Below are 17,665 nucleotides of genomic sequence, written 5' to 3' on the forward strand. Positions count from 1 at the left end.
CCCCAAATCTTCTATATACCCCTTACATGGGATGTCCTGAAGGGCAGTGTTGTTATTTGGGTCCTCCAATTGCTGTGACTTCAAGGTGTTACTTGAAACTGCTGGACTGCAATGCAAAATATGTTCCTCACCATATCAGTAAGTTTGGCGGCTGGCATGCCTTATGTGGATGAAGAGTCCCAAACCTGTATGCCAGGCTTCGGTGATTTGGATCTGCTCATGCAAAGTAAAACCAATGTCAGTAGACTTTGCATCACTGCACATGCGCCCAATGTTCAATGCATGTGGAGCTTTAAAGCTCAATGTTCAAAGCTTTACTATCCGCAATGCGCATGCGCCAGGGTTTCCAATGCAGAATCAAGTCGATGAACCCCCACCGCCTTACACGTTTGACTTTTAAGATTGGGGCAACTGACCCAAGTAATGTAGAAAGTTTTGGGGCCCTAAACCCAAGCTGAATAAAGACATGCGGGCAGATCCCTTTATCTATATTGGGGCAGATTTACTTACCCGGGCCATTCGCGATCCAGCAGCGCGTTCTCTGCGGTGGATTCGGGTCCGGCCGCCATTCATTAAGGCAGTTCCTCCGACGTCCACCAGGTGGCGCTGCTGCGCTGAAGAGCATCGGAACGCACTGAAGTTCACCGGCCTATTCCAAGTGAAGGTTAGTGCAAGCTCCGCGACACTTTTTTTAAAAAAATGCGCCGGTTTTTCCGAATCCGTCGGGTTTTCGCTCGGCCACGCCCCCCCCGATTTCTGTCGCGTGCATGCCAGCGCCGATGGGCCACAATCCGATCGCGTGCGCCAAAATCCCAGGACAATTCAGGGGAAATCGGCGCAAATCGGAAATATTCGGGTAACACGTCGGGAAAACGCAAATTGGGTCCTTAGTAAATGACCCCCAATGTGTCGCTTATAGTTCCAGTCTTCTTGTATGGAAAGTAGACACCCAACAGGACCTATAAAGCTCCTTGGCCTGGGTGTGACCACAACCTCTGAACATCTAGAAGTGGACCTATTATTTCCATGGCACATGTCTCAAGGTTTGATGGTGAAAATGTTCTATTGGGGGAAATGAAAGTTACAAAATGTTGGTCCTACAGTATAGGGGCTGTCTTGCTGATTTGTGGAAGTCTCAGTGATGGAACCCCCAAGATTATGAGAATGATGATCCATTGTACCCCAAAAGAAATGAAGTGTCCGGTGGTACATGCACGCTCCAGTCACTCGGCAATCTCCCTCAGCGTGATAGAGATGGTGGATTCCCATTCTCGTGATCCTTGAGGCCCCCATGATCAGTAAGTCCTATGGATAGGGGCTAACTTGTTGTGACTGGACAGCCCCTTTAAAGGGGTTGTCTAGGAGTCAATGTTGATACCCTATTCTATCCTGGAGTCGGAAGCCTTGGCTATGGCCACCTACGATAAGATAATGAGGGTAGGCTTTTCCCTTTTAAGGAGAAAGTAAACCTAGAAAGAAAAACTTTTCAATAACTCAAGTAAACGGAATATAAACTCGCCCAAAGTGTTCTCAGTCTACAGAAGCTTCTACCGCTACCAAATAAACATTCCTGTAGATATCTTGCCAAGAACACAGGTATCATCCGTCTTCTGATCTCCGCTTCCTGCTGGGAGACAACTATAGGCGTGAACCTTGATGTGACTTATTACGGGAAGAGCAGTGGGGGAGAGCTCCCGCTGCATCCAGTTGCCTTACAGCCAGATACAAGTCGATCTAAGGTTTGTGTAAAGGAGGGGAGAACACAGCAGATCTCCATGAATATGGATAGAAGAATATCTTTACAATGTCTGGGATTTTTCGGGTCCTGTTCCGCCTCTGGGTCTCTAGCAGTCCTATAGAGAATGAATGGAGCTGCACACAGAGGAACACAACCCTCGTTCTCATAATCGGTGGGGTCCCAGCAGTTACATCCCGCAGATCAACATGTTATTCCGTATCCTATGGATTGGATACATTGTTAAAACTTGGGCAAACCTCTTTATAAATTTTGGATAAATTGTGTCATGCACAAACTGCTACAATGTAGAAACCAACCTGTAACAGCCAACAATATCTATAGGTCGGGATAGCAGATTTTTTTTTCCAGGGGCCGGTGTTACAAATTGGAAAAAGGAATTGGAATATTCGGATTTCTCATTTCTCGCTATACCGTACGATCAATCCGCATTGCCGCAAGCAAGAAGAGGTTTATTGTGGTTGCTCTGTGATTCCCCCTTGTTTTTATGCGCCCGACTTCTGTATTTCATCACATTGTAATTTCTGAACATGTCCCACAACGCACAGAATTATTGAGGGGGTCTCGCAGGGGGGTATGACTGACGCTTCATATTATTGCTCTATATGAGTTATGGCACAGAATCAATATCGCCTACAGTTATTAACTTATAATTAATACTAGAAGGCAATAAGATTTTACCTTTATTGGAGAAGAGAGGGGAAAAAAGAATAAAACTGTATGTTTTTTATGGATAAGGATTCTGGAATTATCTGTTTTTATCAAAATTAGACATTTTAATTGGATGTGTCCATCATTTTCACTATATGGTTAGCAGGGGGTCTATATGCTTGTCCACTGCCCCAGTCAAAGGCAGACGAATTTTGGTATATCACTATCTTAAATTGTTAAGGGGAGCCATTGAGTGTTGATTCGGTATTACATCCCTTACTTGGTTCTATTCTGCAGAGTGTCACCCAGCCACCCACTGTAGCTAGCTCTATTCACTTGAGTAGGACCGCTGGCGTCCAGGGTGCCAATTTGTAGGGTAAAACAGTGATTTTTGCACAGTGGTTGTCCAGGATTCCCATCTGCATATGAAATCAGTGCTGCATCTACCTTACCAGTTGAGCCTTTGGCCTCAGGGTGGCATGGTTCAATAAATCAATGGGATAAGTCATGCTAACTAAGGTCTTCTGCAAATTTTAGTTATGTTACCTGTACTAAATGTCTGTACTTCTTTAAAGAGAACCTGTCAGGGCGATACAGGGGCACTAAACCACCCACAGGTCCTCATGAGATCACCGTCATTGAGGTTAATATGTGGGCACAATTAAAAAAAAAAAACTTTTATACTTACCTTCCCTCCTGAGCACCATGCGCCGGCGCTCTGCTGCGAGTGAAGCCGGAGTAGTAGTACACCCCAGCTTGGCCGTGGTACAGTGCTTGGGCAATGAAGTCGGGGACTAATCCCCTGTTTCGGATGCGCATCGGACACTGCTGGACTTACATGTAGGCAAGTATAAATACATTGGGGCCATGTAAGGACGTGATAAAGGCTGATTTGGAACCCTAAACCACAGGTCCATATGGACCTGTAGTAGGTTTAGGGTGCCAAACTGGCATGACAGGTCCTCTTCAAAGTTGCATGGATAACATAATGGGGCCCATTTATCATACACTAGTGCCTTTAGCACTGTAACCCCTCTATTAAGGTCCATTGAAGTTACCAAAGATTGGATCCCCAATGATAATAAAGTCCTGGCAATACTTAGCTAATTCCCAGAAATTTTTGTATAGAACCTTTTATCCCGGCAAACAGTTTCTGTATCTTTATTTGGAGCTGTAGGCTCAGTGTGTGCCGCCATATGGTGCATCTATACACATTTTACCTTAGTAGTTATGCCACAGTTTAATATATTTAGCATAATGAGGCACAATGTTGCACTGCTATATTCTATGTATATATTATAAGGAAAAGCTCAGACTCCATACAATGTATCCAGACTTTCTGTGGCATTCTAAATAGTTTAGCTTCGTCGCTTGCGCACCTTAAATATTTATAATACCGTGATAACGGCGGCAACTGCACACAAGTCTTATATCAAACCTTCTCCGCTTTCCCCTCCAATGTGCCAAGGATGTAAAATATACAGAAACTGCCTGACTATGAGACTGTGATTGGCGCATATCCAAGGGGCTTGTTACATAGCAAGTACAGATTGATGGTGTACAGCCTCTCTCCTCGGGCTACTAAATACTTTCCTCAAGGTTTCCCATGAGCTCTCCGATCACACACACTGTATCGCAATATTTCTTATTCCTATAGTTTGGGTTTTATTATAAAAAGTTGCAAAATGATCATGGAAGTAAATCACCTCTGTGCAGTACAGAGAGGCAGACTGTGCTATAGCGAGAGAACAGGCTGTGTATTCAGTCTATATAGGGGGGTCATTTATCTTAGTCCGATGCTCCTTTTTGGTTTTATTTTAGTGACTTTTTGAGTGCATTGGGGTTTTTGGGCAATTTTTTTTGCCTTTTTCCAACAGTTCGCAGTGATCCTGGTTTACGTCTAATTTGTCTTCATATTTCTCCTGCTCCCAGATGTTTGCGTCTTATTTAACATTGATTGGGTGCAAATAATTGTGCAATAACATACCAGTCCAGACCGTACTTGGGAAAAGCAATGTGATGATTTTCACAACAAAATTGTGTCTTTTTTAAGATTTGCGCCTAATGAGGCGCAAAAAAAACTTTATTTGACTAATACAAAGACAAATCAGGTGCAAAAAATAAATTCACAAAAGGCGCAAAAAGAGCTCAGGGAAGGGGAAATAAGATAAATGACCCCCAAGGTCTTTATCCCTTGTGCACAAATTGTAGTCAAATGTCTTCTCACTGGGGGTTCCGGGTACTAGGACTCCTGCCGACAAAATAAAGGAGTGCTCCACTACACTACATTGCAGTTCTGGGAATCAATCTGTCCTTTAAGCTGTTCCAAAAGTCGCTAAGATATTAGTCCCTGCACTCAATAGGACTTTGAAGAAGAGACATATCAGGATGTCCATGTCTGTATAGGGCAGCTCCACTGTCTCCTGCACCAAACCCTCACTCTGCCTCCTGCACTGATCCCTCACTCTCCCTCCTGCACTGATCCCTCACTCTGCCTCCTGCACTGATCCCTCACTCTGCCTCCTGCACTGATCCCTCACTCTGCCTCCTGCACTGATCCCTCACTCTGCCTCCTGCACTGATCCCTCACTCTGCCTCCTGCACTGATCCCTCACTCTGCCTCCTGCACTGATCCCTCACTCTCCCTCCTGCACTGATCCCTCACTCTGCCTCCTGCACTGATCCCTCACTCTGCCTCCTGCACTGATCCCTCACTCTGCCTCCTGCACTGATCCCTCACTCTGCCTCCTGCACTGATCCCTCACTCTGCCTCCTGCACTGATCCCTCACTCTCCCTCCTGCACTGATCCCTCACTCTCCCTCCTGCACTGATCCCTCACTCTGCCTCCTGCACTGATCCCTCACTCTGCCTCCTACACTGATCCCTCACTCTCCCTCCTGCACTGATCCCTCACTCTCCCTCCTGCACTAATCCCTCACTCTCCCTCCTGCACTGATCCCTCACTCTGCCTCCTGCACTGATCCCTCACTCTGCCTCCTACACTGATCCCTCACTCTCCCTCCTGCACTGATCCCTCACTCTCCCTCCTGCACTGATCCCTCACTCTGCCTCCTGCACTGATCCCTCACTCTCCCTCCTGCACTGACCCCTCACTCTGCCTCCTGCACTGACCCCTCACTCTGCCTCCTGCACTGATCTCTTCCTCCTGCACTGACCCCTCACTCTGCCTCCTGCACTGACCCCTCACTCTGCCTCCTGCACTGACCCCTCACTCTGCCTCCTACACTGATCCCTCACTCTCCCTCCTGCACTGATCCCTCACTCTCCCTCCTGCACTAATCCCTCACTCTCCCTCCTGCACTGATCCCTCACTCTGCCTCCTGCACTGATCCCTCACTCTGCCTCCTACACTGATCCCTCACTCTCCCTCCTGCACTGATCCCTCACTCTCCCTCCTGCACTGATCCCTCACTCTGCCTCCTGCACTGATCCCTCACTCTCCCTCCTGCACTGACCCCTCACTCTGCCTCCTGCACTGACCCCTCACTCTGCCTCCTGCACTGATCTCTTCCTCCGGCACTGACCCCTCACTCTGCCTCCTGCACCGATCTCTTACTCTCCCTCCTCCACCGATCTCTCACTCTGCCTCCTGCACTGATCCCTCACTCTCCCTCCTGCACTGATCCCTCACTCTCCCTCCTGCACTGATCCCTCACTCTCCCTCCTGCACTAATCCCTCACTCTCCCTCCTGCACTAATCCCTCACTCTCGCTCCTGCACTAATCCCTCACTCTCCCTCCTGCACTAATCCCTCACTCTCCCTCCTGCACTAATCCCTCACCCTCCCTCCTGCACTGCTCTCACTCTGATGCCTTCACTGATCTCTCACTCTGCCTCCCGCACTGATCTCTCACTTTCCCTCCCGCACTGATCCCTCACTCTCTTTCCTGCACTGATCCCTCACTCTCTTTCCTGCACTGATCCCTGACTCTCCCTCCTGCACCGATCTCTCACTCTGCCTCCTGCACTGATCTCTCACTCTGCCTCCAACTTTGTGAAATCAGGCTACAGCTGCTACACTGAGAGGTACAAGGAAGAGCAGGGTAAGGTGACTGCAGTAAAAAGGAAACAAAGTAAAAATGAGCAGTAGATTCTGAAGTATACATCAAATATATAAGATGAGTGGAAGTCCTAATATCAGATAGGGAGCTACCACTTTTCGATAATTTTTGAGGTGGCCATGAATGGTACTGCAGTTCTCTTGAGTTTGCATTCACTGCCTGCTCCTTGCCTGTCGCTATTGGGATTAACCCTTCAATCAACTGAGCATTGATGCTGCCTGATATCAGATCCCCATGGGATACAGTATCCTAGGATCTCTCATCAATATGGATAAAACCCCACAACATGTACAGTATATTTTGGCATCTTCCATATACGTTTCACCTATGAGCTTTGCTAGTCTTGATTTGGCTCTGGCTATTATTAAAAGGGATTTCTTCCTTCCATATACAATGTTCCTTGTGCCTATGGGTCATGTCTGGCGTTGCAATACTTTGAGATGAAACAGCTAAGTTTAGTATCTCGGACAATGCTGAGAATTGCAGGGTTCACATGAAAGCTACACGAGGTTGCTGTTTCCCATATCTTTATTAGTTTTTTCCTCTTCCTGTAATTGAAGCGGCTGTGAAGTGATTACTTACTACAATGAAAACGGGATAGAATGAAAAACTGAATATTTCCTGTTATTTTCTCAACCCTGCAAAAGTCTGATGGATAAGGCGCAAATATTACTACGCAAATACGGAGCAATAAACTAGCGTCGACCCAAGGAGGGGGAGGACAACGACCCTTCATATCCATCACCACATCTGTCTTCTATATATTTCGGGACAGATTTGTTCTAACCTGTTGGTGAACTAAAACAAACCTTGTAAATAGCGAGTCCTGCTCTCAGCTGAAAAGTGGGGACAATTGTGTCCAGTCTGGACAATGCTCTGTGAGCTAAACAGCCCGGACTCCAGACTGATACATTCTAACAATCCTGTACATAGCGAGTCCTGCTCTCAACTGATAAGTGGGGACAATTGTGTCCAGTCTGGACAATGCTCTGTGAGCTAAACAGCCCGAACTCCAGACTGATACATTCTAACAATCCTGTACATAGCGAGTCCTGCTCTCAGCTGATAAGTGGGGACAATTGTGTCCAGTCTGGACAATGCTCTGTGAGCTAAACAGCCCGGACTCCAGACTGATACATTCTAACAATCCTGTACATAGCGAGTCCTGCTCTCAACTGATAAGTGGGGACAATTGTGTCCAGTCTGGACAATGCTCTGTGAGCTAAACAGCCCGAACTCCAGACTGATACATTCTAACAATCCTGTACATAGCGAGTCCTGCTCTCAGCTGATAAGTGGGGGCAATTGTGTACAGTCTGGACAATGCTCTGTGAGCTAAACAGCCCGGACTCCAGACTGATACATTCTAACAATCCTGTACATAGCGAGTCCTGCTCTCAGCTGATAAGTGGGGACAAATGTATGCAGCCTAGACAATGCTCTGTGAGCTAAACAGGCCAGACTCCAGTCAGACTCCATTGCTGCAAACTATTAAAAAAATAGTTCTGCTCTCAACTAAGAAGTGGTGACAATTGTATCCAGTCTGGAAAATGCTCCGCAAGCTAAATAGTCCGGACTCTGTACAGATACATAGTAGTAATCATGTACATAGCGAGTGCTGCTTTCAGCTGAGAAGTAGATACAATTGTATCCACTCTAGGCAATGCTCTGTGAGCTGAACAGCCTGCACAGATACATAGTAGTAATCATGTACATAGCGAGTCCTGCTGTCAGCTGAGAAGCGGTGATAATTGCAAACAGTCAAGAAAATGCTCTGGAAGCTATACAGCCTGGATTCCAGACTTATACATTGTAGTAAACCTGTACATAGCGAGTCCTGCTCTCACCCAATATAATAGCCTCCACTCTAGACAATGCTCTGTGAGCTAAACATTGAATAAAATCGCCTCCACTTCTTAGCTGAGAGCAGGACTCACTATGTACAGGTCTGGTACAATGTATCAATCTAGAGTCCAGGCTGTTTAGCTCGCAGAGCATTGCCTACACTGGATCTATTGCTTGCTTAGAGCAGAACTGGGTAGGAGCTGGGTGAGAGAGGAGAGCACAGGCACAGACAGAGGCTGCTGCAGCTAGTTTTAAGTTTTTATGACCTCCAACTGCTTTGTAATAGTAGTAAAGGTCAGTACATTCTATAAGCATCGACGCGATGATATAGGACCTACATTATATCTACAAAGAGGGGAGTTGGGGGATTTCACAGGTGAAAAGTGAGAGGCAGTGAATAATTTTTCTCCCTGAGTACTAAATCCCCATCAGTACCTCTGTACAGTCAGGGGCAGATTAAGACCCCCATGGGTCCTGGGCTGCATGAATATTATAGCCCCTACAAGTCTGGAATCACTTCCTACATCTGGTACTAGAATCAGCATCTTGGGGAATAGAGGATGTGTCCCTTCTGCTGCTTTCAATCTGTGGTTTCAGGACCTTCGGAGGACCTTCAAAGGTCCTAAAATAGCTCTTGTGTACATGTGCATTGAGAGCAGGAACAGATGTACGAGGATTTAGTGGCTTTCAAGGTTCTTCAGTGGGTGGTTTGTGTGGTCATGGGCCCCCTAGAAGGCTTGGGCCCTGGGCTACCACCCAAGCCGCCAGTATTATAATCCACTACTGTGTACATTATATGTCCCTGTCCATGCTTCTGATTGAGAGAAAGGAGCTATTGTCTCCTGTGTGCAGTGTATGGGAGGCATCATTGTAACCAGCTCTGAGACCACTGAGGACTAGAGATGGAGCCTACAGGGGGTATATCGGCTAAACAATGGAGACTACACATCATGTAACAGTGTTACCCCTCATGTACACACATTGGGGCAGAGATTTAGGCAGAAATTGTGGAAAGGTTCCATTCTCTACCAGGCAGTCCCCAGGTTATGTACAAGATCTGTTCTGTAGGTTTGTACTTAAGTTGAATTTGTATGTAAGTTGGAACTCTATATTTTATAATTGTAGATCCAGACAAAAAAAAATTTTTTGCCCCGGTGACAATTGGAGTTTCAAATTTTTGGCTGTAATGGGACCAAGGATTATGAATAAAGCTTCATTACAGACACCTTACAGCTGATCATTGCAGTCTGGGACTATAGTAACATCCAGAGACTTCACCAGAGGTCACAGGGGGCAGGGGGGTCCGTCTGTAACTAGGGGTCGTCTGTAAGTCGGGTGTCCTTAAGTAGGGGACTGCCAGGATGTGTGAAATTCTACAGGTCTTTCTTCTTGTTAGATCAGACATTGTATAGATTTATGTATATATATATATATATATATATAATGTGTAATGTTCTCTCTCTTGCAGTTATTTCTATTCCAGTTGCTGCGAGGACTGTCCTACATCCACCAGGGCCACATCCTACACCGAGACCTGAAGCCACAGAACCTCCTCATCAGTGACACGGGGGAGCTGAAGCTGGCCGACTTTGGTAAGACCACCATTACCTCTTCTCTCGTTACACACAGGAGGAAGCTCAAGGCTCCAGGGATTTTTGTCTGTTCTTCAGATATTGGGGCTCATTTACTAAGGGTCCGAACGCTGCACTTTCGTCTGATTTCCTGAATATTTCCATTTTGCACCGAATTGCCCCTGGATTTTGGCGCCCGTGATCGGATTTCGGGGGGGGGGACGTGGCCGTCAGACAACCCGATTCGGACAAACTGCGGAATATAAAAAAGGAAATGTGTCGCAAGATCAGCACTTACATGCACCGGGAAGAAGAAGGTGAGCTCCGGCGGACCTCGGCGCAGCAGAGACACCTGGTGGATATCGGGCGCACGACCTTAATGAACTGCGCCGGAACCGAATCCACGTCGGACAACGCACCACGGGATCGCGACAGGATTAAATGTGTTCTAATATCTTTTTTTTTTGCTAATGGTCTGAAAATAAAAAAAAAATTCACATTTTTTCAATGAGGATAAGAGAAGGCAGAGTGCGGGTACGGAATCTCACAATATACAGCTTAGATTTTAGGTTGTCATAGTAATGTTATGAAATTTTATTTTTTATTAATGTTTCAAACTGTCTGATTTTAAAGAAAATCTACGAAGTTAGGAAATTTTCCACACAAACCTGAAGGGTTCTGTGGGGTGTTACCTCCGTGCTCTAGCTTCATAGGCTGTTACACTGTATTCCCCCTACCTCTGCTCCCTTGGCACTTAACTCCTGCCTCTGCCTGCTGTTATCTCACATAATGGAAGGGGGAAGTGCTGCTGTACAGTGTGACAGCCTGTGAAGCTACAGCACAGAGGGGTTCTGGTAACACAACACCCCCCCCCTCCCAAGACAACTTTTGGCTCATTAGCATAATTTTAAAAGGAGGCCACAGTCACAGTGTTTATGAGTAAGTCCCCCAGGTTTATCATAATGGATTTGGATGATAGATTTTCTTTAAAGTAACTATCTATCTATTTACCATTAATATTTTTACTATGTTTCTCATATCTATCTAATTAATAATTCCTTTATTTATATAGCGCACACATATTACGCAGCACTGCAAGAGTTTGCCAAATCACTTATCTATCTATCTCATATCTGTCTATCTATCTATCTATCTATCTCATATCTATCTATCTCATATCTATCTCATATCTATCTATCTATCTCATATCTATCTATCTATCTATCTATCTATCTCATATCTATCTATCTATCTATCTCATATCTATCTATCTCATATCTATCTCATATCTATCTATCTATCTATCTATCTATCTATCTATCTATCTATCTATCTCATATCTATCTATCTATCTATCTCATATCTATCTATCTCATATCTATCTATCTATCTATCTATCTATCTATCTCTCTCATATCTATCTATCTATCTCATATCTATCTCTCTCATATCTATCTATCTATCTATCTATCTATCTATCTATCTCATATCTATCTCTCTCATATCTATCTCTCTCATATCTATCTATCTATCTCATATCTATCTCTCTCATATCTATCTATCTATCTACCTATCTATCTATCTCATATCTATCTATCTATCTATCTATCTCATATCTATCTATCTATCTATCTATCTATCTATCTATCTATCTATCTATCTATCTATCTATCTATCTCATATCTATCTATCTATCTATCTATCTCATATCTATCTCTCTCATATCTATCTATCTATCTACCTATCTATCTATCTATCTATCTATCTCATATCTATCTATCTATCTCATGTCTATGTATTTGTCTTATATCGATATATCTTGTATCTCTTTGCCTCGTATTTTTTCCCCATTGCTATTGCCAAAAATATTTTAGACCACAAATTGACTATTTATTTGGTTTGAGGATTGTGATTCTCTGTGGAAAACAAAGCATTGTTTATTAGATTTCTAAATGATGGGGGTTCCTTTTATTCCTCATGGGTGTCACCCTCTTGTCCCTGCCCGCCCTTACACTGTCCAATCAGAGCTTACATTGTCAGACTGTGAAAGGACACGCCTTTTTGACAAATTATTGGTATCACCCAGTTGACAATTTATTCAAACATTTGTAGGAGGAATTAAAGGGGAACAATTCAACACAGAATTATAAGAATAGATGCTCCAGAATTGTTATTGGATAAGGAACAGAAAAGAGAGGTTAGGCTACATTCACACTGCCGTTGCCCGCCCGTACTGTACCGGGCAACGGCAGTGCACGGGGAGAGGAGGAGGAGAAGGTGAGCACAGCCGTAAGGCTACATTCACACGAACGTATGAAAACGGCCGTATCCATACCGTACCGTTTTTTTACGGATTACATACGGCCACATTCATTTCAATAGACAATACGTCTGACCATTTATATTGCCGTTTTTGACACTGGAGTGTACCGTACCGTATACTGGCCGTATAAAAATATAGAGCATGTCCTATTTTCTCCCGTATTTCAGTTCTGTATGCCCTAGAAGTCTATGTGTTACATACGTGCTGCATACGGATGAAAAACGTCACGTATATACGGCCCGTAAATACGGGACTGGAGAAATCATACGGTCGTGTGAATGTAGCCTAAGATTTTCCCTTTAAATCCTTACATTAGGAAATGGTTAATTCTGAGAAAAAAAAAATTCCATCTTGTGCCTTTACAGAATTTTTTTTTTTAATTAAAGACAAGTTACTAGTCTACAAGTGTAATGTGATGCGCTGCTCGTTATCAAATCATAATGAATTTGTTGTTTTACAGTAATTAAAGCTCCGGGTGACATGTTTTTTTCTGCTCGCCTCGGTTAGGAAGATTAAATTGGGCCTAAGGAACTATTTCGGGAAAAATATAGGCAGCAGTGAAGAGTTAAAAAAAACAAAACTACTAATTCTGCTTTAAATTTTTTAATTTTTTTTTAAAGTTACGGTACTTAAAGGAGATTCATTAAGAACAGTTAAATGGGCTTTTCACAACTTCTACGTAGATGGCCTTTAGGGTAAGCGACGAATATCTGATTTGTCTGCTCGTCCGCTAATTAAAGGGATCATGCCACTCACTGGAGAATATTTTCCCACTTATTCCCCCGATACTTTTGGCTGTGTCTGATATTATAGATTATCTCATCTCAAGAATTTCTACCACCACACCACAGCCCCCTCAGGTAAAAGATGAAATGTGCATACTAAAAATCTTTTATGTAAAATCTTACCCGTTTACCTATAAAGAAAAATCTTATCCAAAATTGTGGGAAATTGAGCAGTGTGAGGACATGCCACCGGTGCACTTGGATAAGCTGCAGTCCTGGAATATGTATCCATATTTCACAGTCCTGCTGCTACTAACAACATACAGAAAGGTCTGATTACACATCTCTCCAGGGACAATGGGGCTTATTTACTAAGGGGCCGAATCGCCGGGTTTAACGGTTATAACCCGTTTGTCCCTGAATTGCCACGGCTTTTTGGCGCACCCAATCGGATTGTGTTGCATCGGCGCCAGCTTGCATGCGACGGAAAACAGGGGGGCGTGGTCGTCCGAAAACCTGACGGATTCGGAAAAACCGCAGAGTTTAAAAAAATAATTTGTGTCGCTTGACAAGCACTCACATGCACCGAGGAGAAGAAGGTGAACTCCGGCAGACCTCAGCGCAGCATCGAGACCTTAGTGAATCCCGGCAGACGCGAATCCACGTCGGACAACGCGCCACGGGATTGCGAATGGACCGGGTAAGTTTCATTTTTATGTAGTTAAATGCAGTTTTATGTAGTTAAAAAGAATAACAAATTCTATTTAAACAGGAAAAAGATTCTACAAAGCACAGAAAACACTGTATTCATACACAATATCCTTGGTGAAATTAGAAAAGGTCATTCGCAAAAATTGGTCATTCGCAAACACGAAAGTGTAAGGGGAAAAAGACAATGGGAAATCCATCTGATGCTGATTCCTTCATCGATACAAGTCACACGTGAGATTTTAGTTTTCATGGTGTTTTTCTTGCCTGGTGACCTCACATGACATTTCTTATAGACAGGCCACACACCGCGCTCAGGTCTAGAGGGATCATGGGATATATGCAGAAGAGGATCATGGGGGATCTCCTCCCAGTGTATTGTATGAGGTCCTTACCACTGTCTCAGGGACCCTCTAAGGCAGTGATGGCGAACCTTTTGGAGACAGAGTGCCCAAAGTACAACCAAAACCAAACCAATATGTCGCAAATTGCCAACATGACCATTCGAGCAGTAACTTATTGATCTCTGCTGTATCACAGGTTTCAATCGTATTGGTGTCCTGAGTTCACCAATACAATAGAAAGATGATGGAGAACTTGAATTCAGGGTCCACCAATAGAGGAAAAATCAGGGTTCCCAGAGTAGGCCCTCCAACAATAATCTATCTCTGTCCGCACCTTCCCGCTCCACCTGTAACCCTGGCAGCCAAGGATGTTGCTTTAAAATTGCCCACGTTGCATGGCACGTCCTGGGCTGTATTGGACTATTGGACCGCAGGAGGAAGCCCTGAGTCCTGTCTGGCAAACTCTATGTTGGGGTCAACGCCACCACTGCTCTAAGGGTTTGATCGAGTCGTTGCTTATTGTCTGCTGTTCCAGACAATGTTGCGGATGAACGGATACATTTTTCAGTCTTGCATGAAATGATCGTATACTGTATTTGTGTATAACTCAAAACAATCCTATGTAAAATTTCTTCTTTTTTTGTGAAATTCTCCCCCCCCATTAAAAAAACTCCTCTAAAGTGATATGCAAATGAGCTGAGAAGAGTCACTGTTTGCCTGAGATGAGTCACTCTTAGAGGCTGGCATAACTACATATGTCCCTATCTAGGTCTTTAATGCACCTAGAATCATTATTCTGGTTTCATTGTAAAGGTGAAACTTTCAGTCTCCCATTAATAAACTGTCCAGTAGCCTCCCCTCATTAATAATCTGCCCAGCAGCCTCCCCTCATTTATAATCTGCCCAGCAGCCTCCCCTCATTTATAAAATAAATGTCTAGCAGCCTCCCATCATCCTTAAAATGTCTAGCAGCCTCCCCTTATTAATACAATTTGCAGCTGCTGCAAACCTTGTTATATAAAAAAAAATGGAAAAAGAAAATTGGTACTTACCTACTCTTGCTTCGGCGTTCTTTCTCTTCTGTCAGTGCAACAGCAAGGCAGAAACATGTAGAATGGAGGATGCGTCCCATTTGCCTTTTTTTAATCTGTGGTTTCGGGACCTTTTGGTCCTTTTGGACCTTTAGGACCTTCAAAGGTCCTGAAATGGCTCTTATGTACATGTGCATTGAGAACAGGAACAGATGTACAAGTATTTCATGGGTGAAGGCCCTTTTAAGTATAAAATTTGGTCGGTGGTTTGGGTGACCATACCGCCCAAACCAGCTATATTATAATCCACTACTGCACCTCTGGACACCCATTCCCACCCCTACACCTCTGCCATGAAGCCTTGTAAATGGCTGATCTTTCAGATTTGCAGTGAAGCCTAAAAATTTCTGTACGTTATCATTGTCCATAGAAATAAGAGCCATGGCCACGCCCCCATAGCACCTGAAGCTTCATTTGCATAAAGATAAAATGGAATTTTCTCTGTGATGACAGATCATGGAGAAACAGGAAAACAATGTTATACCCTGTAAGGTTTGTAAAGTTGTTTTATTTATTCATCTGATACAATTTTTATTTTTGATTATTGCTAAAAACATATATTTGGATCCTGCTCATTTTAAAAGGTCTTGGAAAAAAATCTCACACTTTCTACAAGTAGAGGTTTTGATAGGGAAATATTCTGACAAGGATATATACTCCGTGGTCTCCTTAAATAAGAGGTCATATATCAGGTAGTGACAGGCTGTGGAATACGCGGTGTCACCGGGGACCCTCCACGCTGCCGTAATGATGGCCTCTCAATATCAGACAAAGGTTAAATTTATTATTTAACGCCTCTCTAATTGACCCGCGTCTCCCATGAATAGGGCGCATGGTATTTACAGCTCGTGTCACCTACATTTATCATCATGAATGATGGGGTGGGGGGGGGGCAAAAACCCTTTATTATTTTTTTTTATTTTTTTTATTATTATTATTTTTTTAGTATATGGTTTGGGTAGATATTTTGTTGCATTAGATATAGACAAAGCTTATTTATTCTAGTAATAAAATATGCATTTGGCTATAAAATGTTAATTTGTAAAATATTAAAAAAAAATGTACAGAATTTTGTTTTTTACAATGTTCCATCTAGAAATTTTGCAAATTTTTTTTTATTTACCGTATGTATTTTTTTTAGTCTAAATATATTAAAAAAATGTAATTTACACTGGAGTTCCTGTAAGGACAGGCATAAGCAAGTTCCTGCATGCAAAATGTTTAAATCTGGCAAAATTATGGACCCCTTTATAGTCATAGGGGTCCATTAGGACCCCGCTGTGTTTCCTATTTCCTAAAGAAAAATGGAAATTTGAATGGAGGCATTGAGCCTTATTTTCTTCTATAAAAAAAATATAACAAAAATCATATAATAAATTTTAGATCTAATAACTATTTTATACAGTACAGTAAAACTTTATTGATCACTGAGGAAATACAATATAAAATATAATAAATAATATTAAATAATATATAAAAATTATATATGCAGAAATCTAAAAAGAAATCACACCATTCTTAGACACCGATGCAACTTTTGGGGGTTTGTAATTTCCTACAGGAAAATATTACTTAATATAGTTTTTAAGATATATTTATTCTGACTCTCTAAATTCTATAAAAATTCTATAAATATACATACAGAAATAAATATATATTTATTTAATTGTATTTACCCCCTATATACTCGAGTATAAGCCTAGTTTTTCAGCACAAAAAAAATGAGTAAAAAAAATATATCAAAATTCACCTTTCTGGCTTCCCCCGCTGCTGGCTATATACTGGGACAGGGGGCTGGCTATATACTGGGGTAGGGGGGTGGCTATATACTGGGGGATATGGGCTTGCAGGCTATATACTGGGGGGCAGGTGCTGGCTATATACTATGGGGCAGGGTCTGGCAGGCTATATACTGGAGTAAGGGGGTGGCTATATACTGGGGGATATGGGCTGGCAGGCTATATACTGGGGGGCAGGTGCTGGCTATATACTATGGGGCAGGGTCTGGCAGGCTATATACTGGGGCAGGGGGCAGGCTATATACTCGGGTAGGCTGGTGGCTATATACTGGGGGATATGGGCTGGCAGGCTATATACTGGGGGGGCAGGTGCTGGCTATATACTATGGTGCAGGGTCTGGCAGGCTATATACTGGGGCAGGGGGCAGGCTATATACTCGGGTAGGCTGGTGGCTATATACTGGGGGATATGGGCTGGCAGGCTATATACTGGGGGGCAGGTGCTGGCTATATACTATGGTGCAGGGTCTGGCAGGCTATATACTGGGGAGGCTGTGACCAATGCATTTCCCACCCTCGGCTTATACTCGAGTCAATAGGTTTTTCCAGCTTTTGTGGTAAAATTAGGGGCCTCGGCTTATACTTGGGTCGGCTTATACTCGAGTATATACGGGGTAAATACAGTTTAAAAATATATATATGTATATTTATAGAATTTATAGAGTCAGAATAAATATATCTTTAAAACTATATTAAATAATATTTTCCTGTAGGGAATTTCGAAACCCCCAAAAGTTGCATCGGTGTCTAAGAATTGTGTTATTTCTCT

At 43.3% G+C, this 17,665-nt stretch overlaps 1 protein-coding gene across 3 annotated transcripts in view; it reads left to right on the forward strand.

The window, feature by feature from the left end:
- Positions 1-17,665, forward strand: part of CDK14 (cyclin dependent kinase 14) — a 317,114-nt gene that overhangs the window by 136,779 nt on the left and 162,670 nt on the right. For all 3 annotated transcript variants that reach the window (XM_072154286.1, XM_072154287.1, XM_072154289.1), the window contains one exon: positions 9,804-9,927. In XM_072154286.1, the coding sequence (XP_072010387.1) occupies positions 9,804-9,927 (124 nt within the window). The remainder of the gene's footprint in view (positions 1-9,803; positions 9,928-17,665) is intronic.

The sequence above is a fragment of the Engystomops pustulosus genome, chromosome 5 (assembly GCF_040894005.1).
Source record: "Engystomops pustulosus chromosome 5, aEngPut4.maternal, whole genome shotgun sequence".
Lineage (NCBI taxonomy): Eukaryota > Metazoa > Chordata > Amphibia > Anura > Leptodactylidae > Engystomops > Engystomops pustulosus.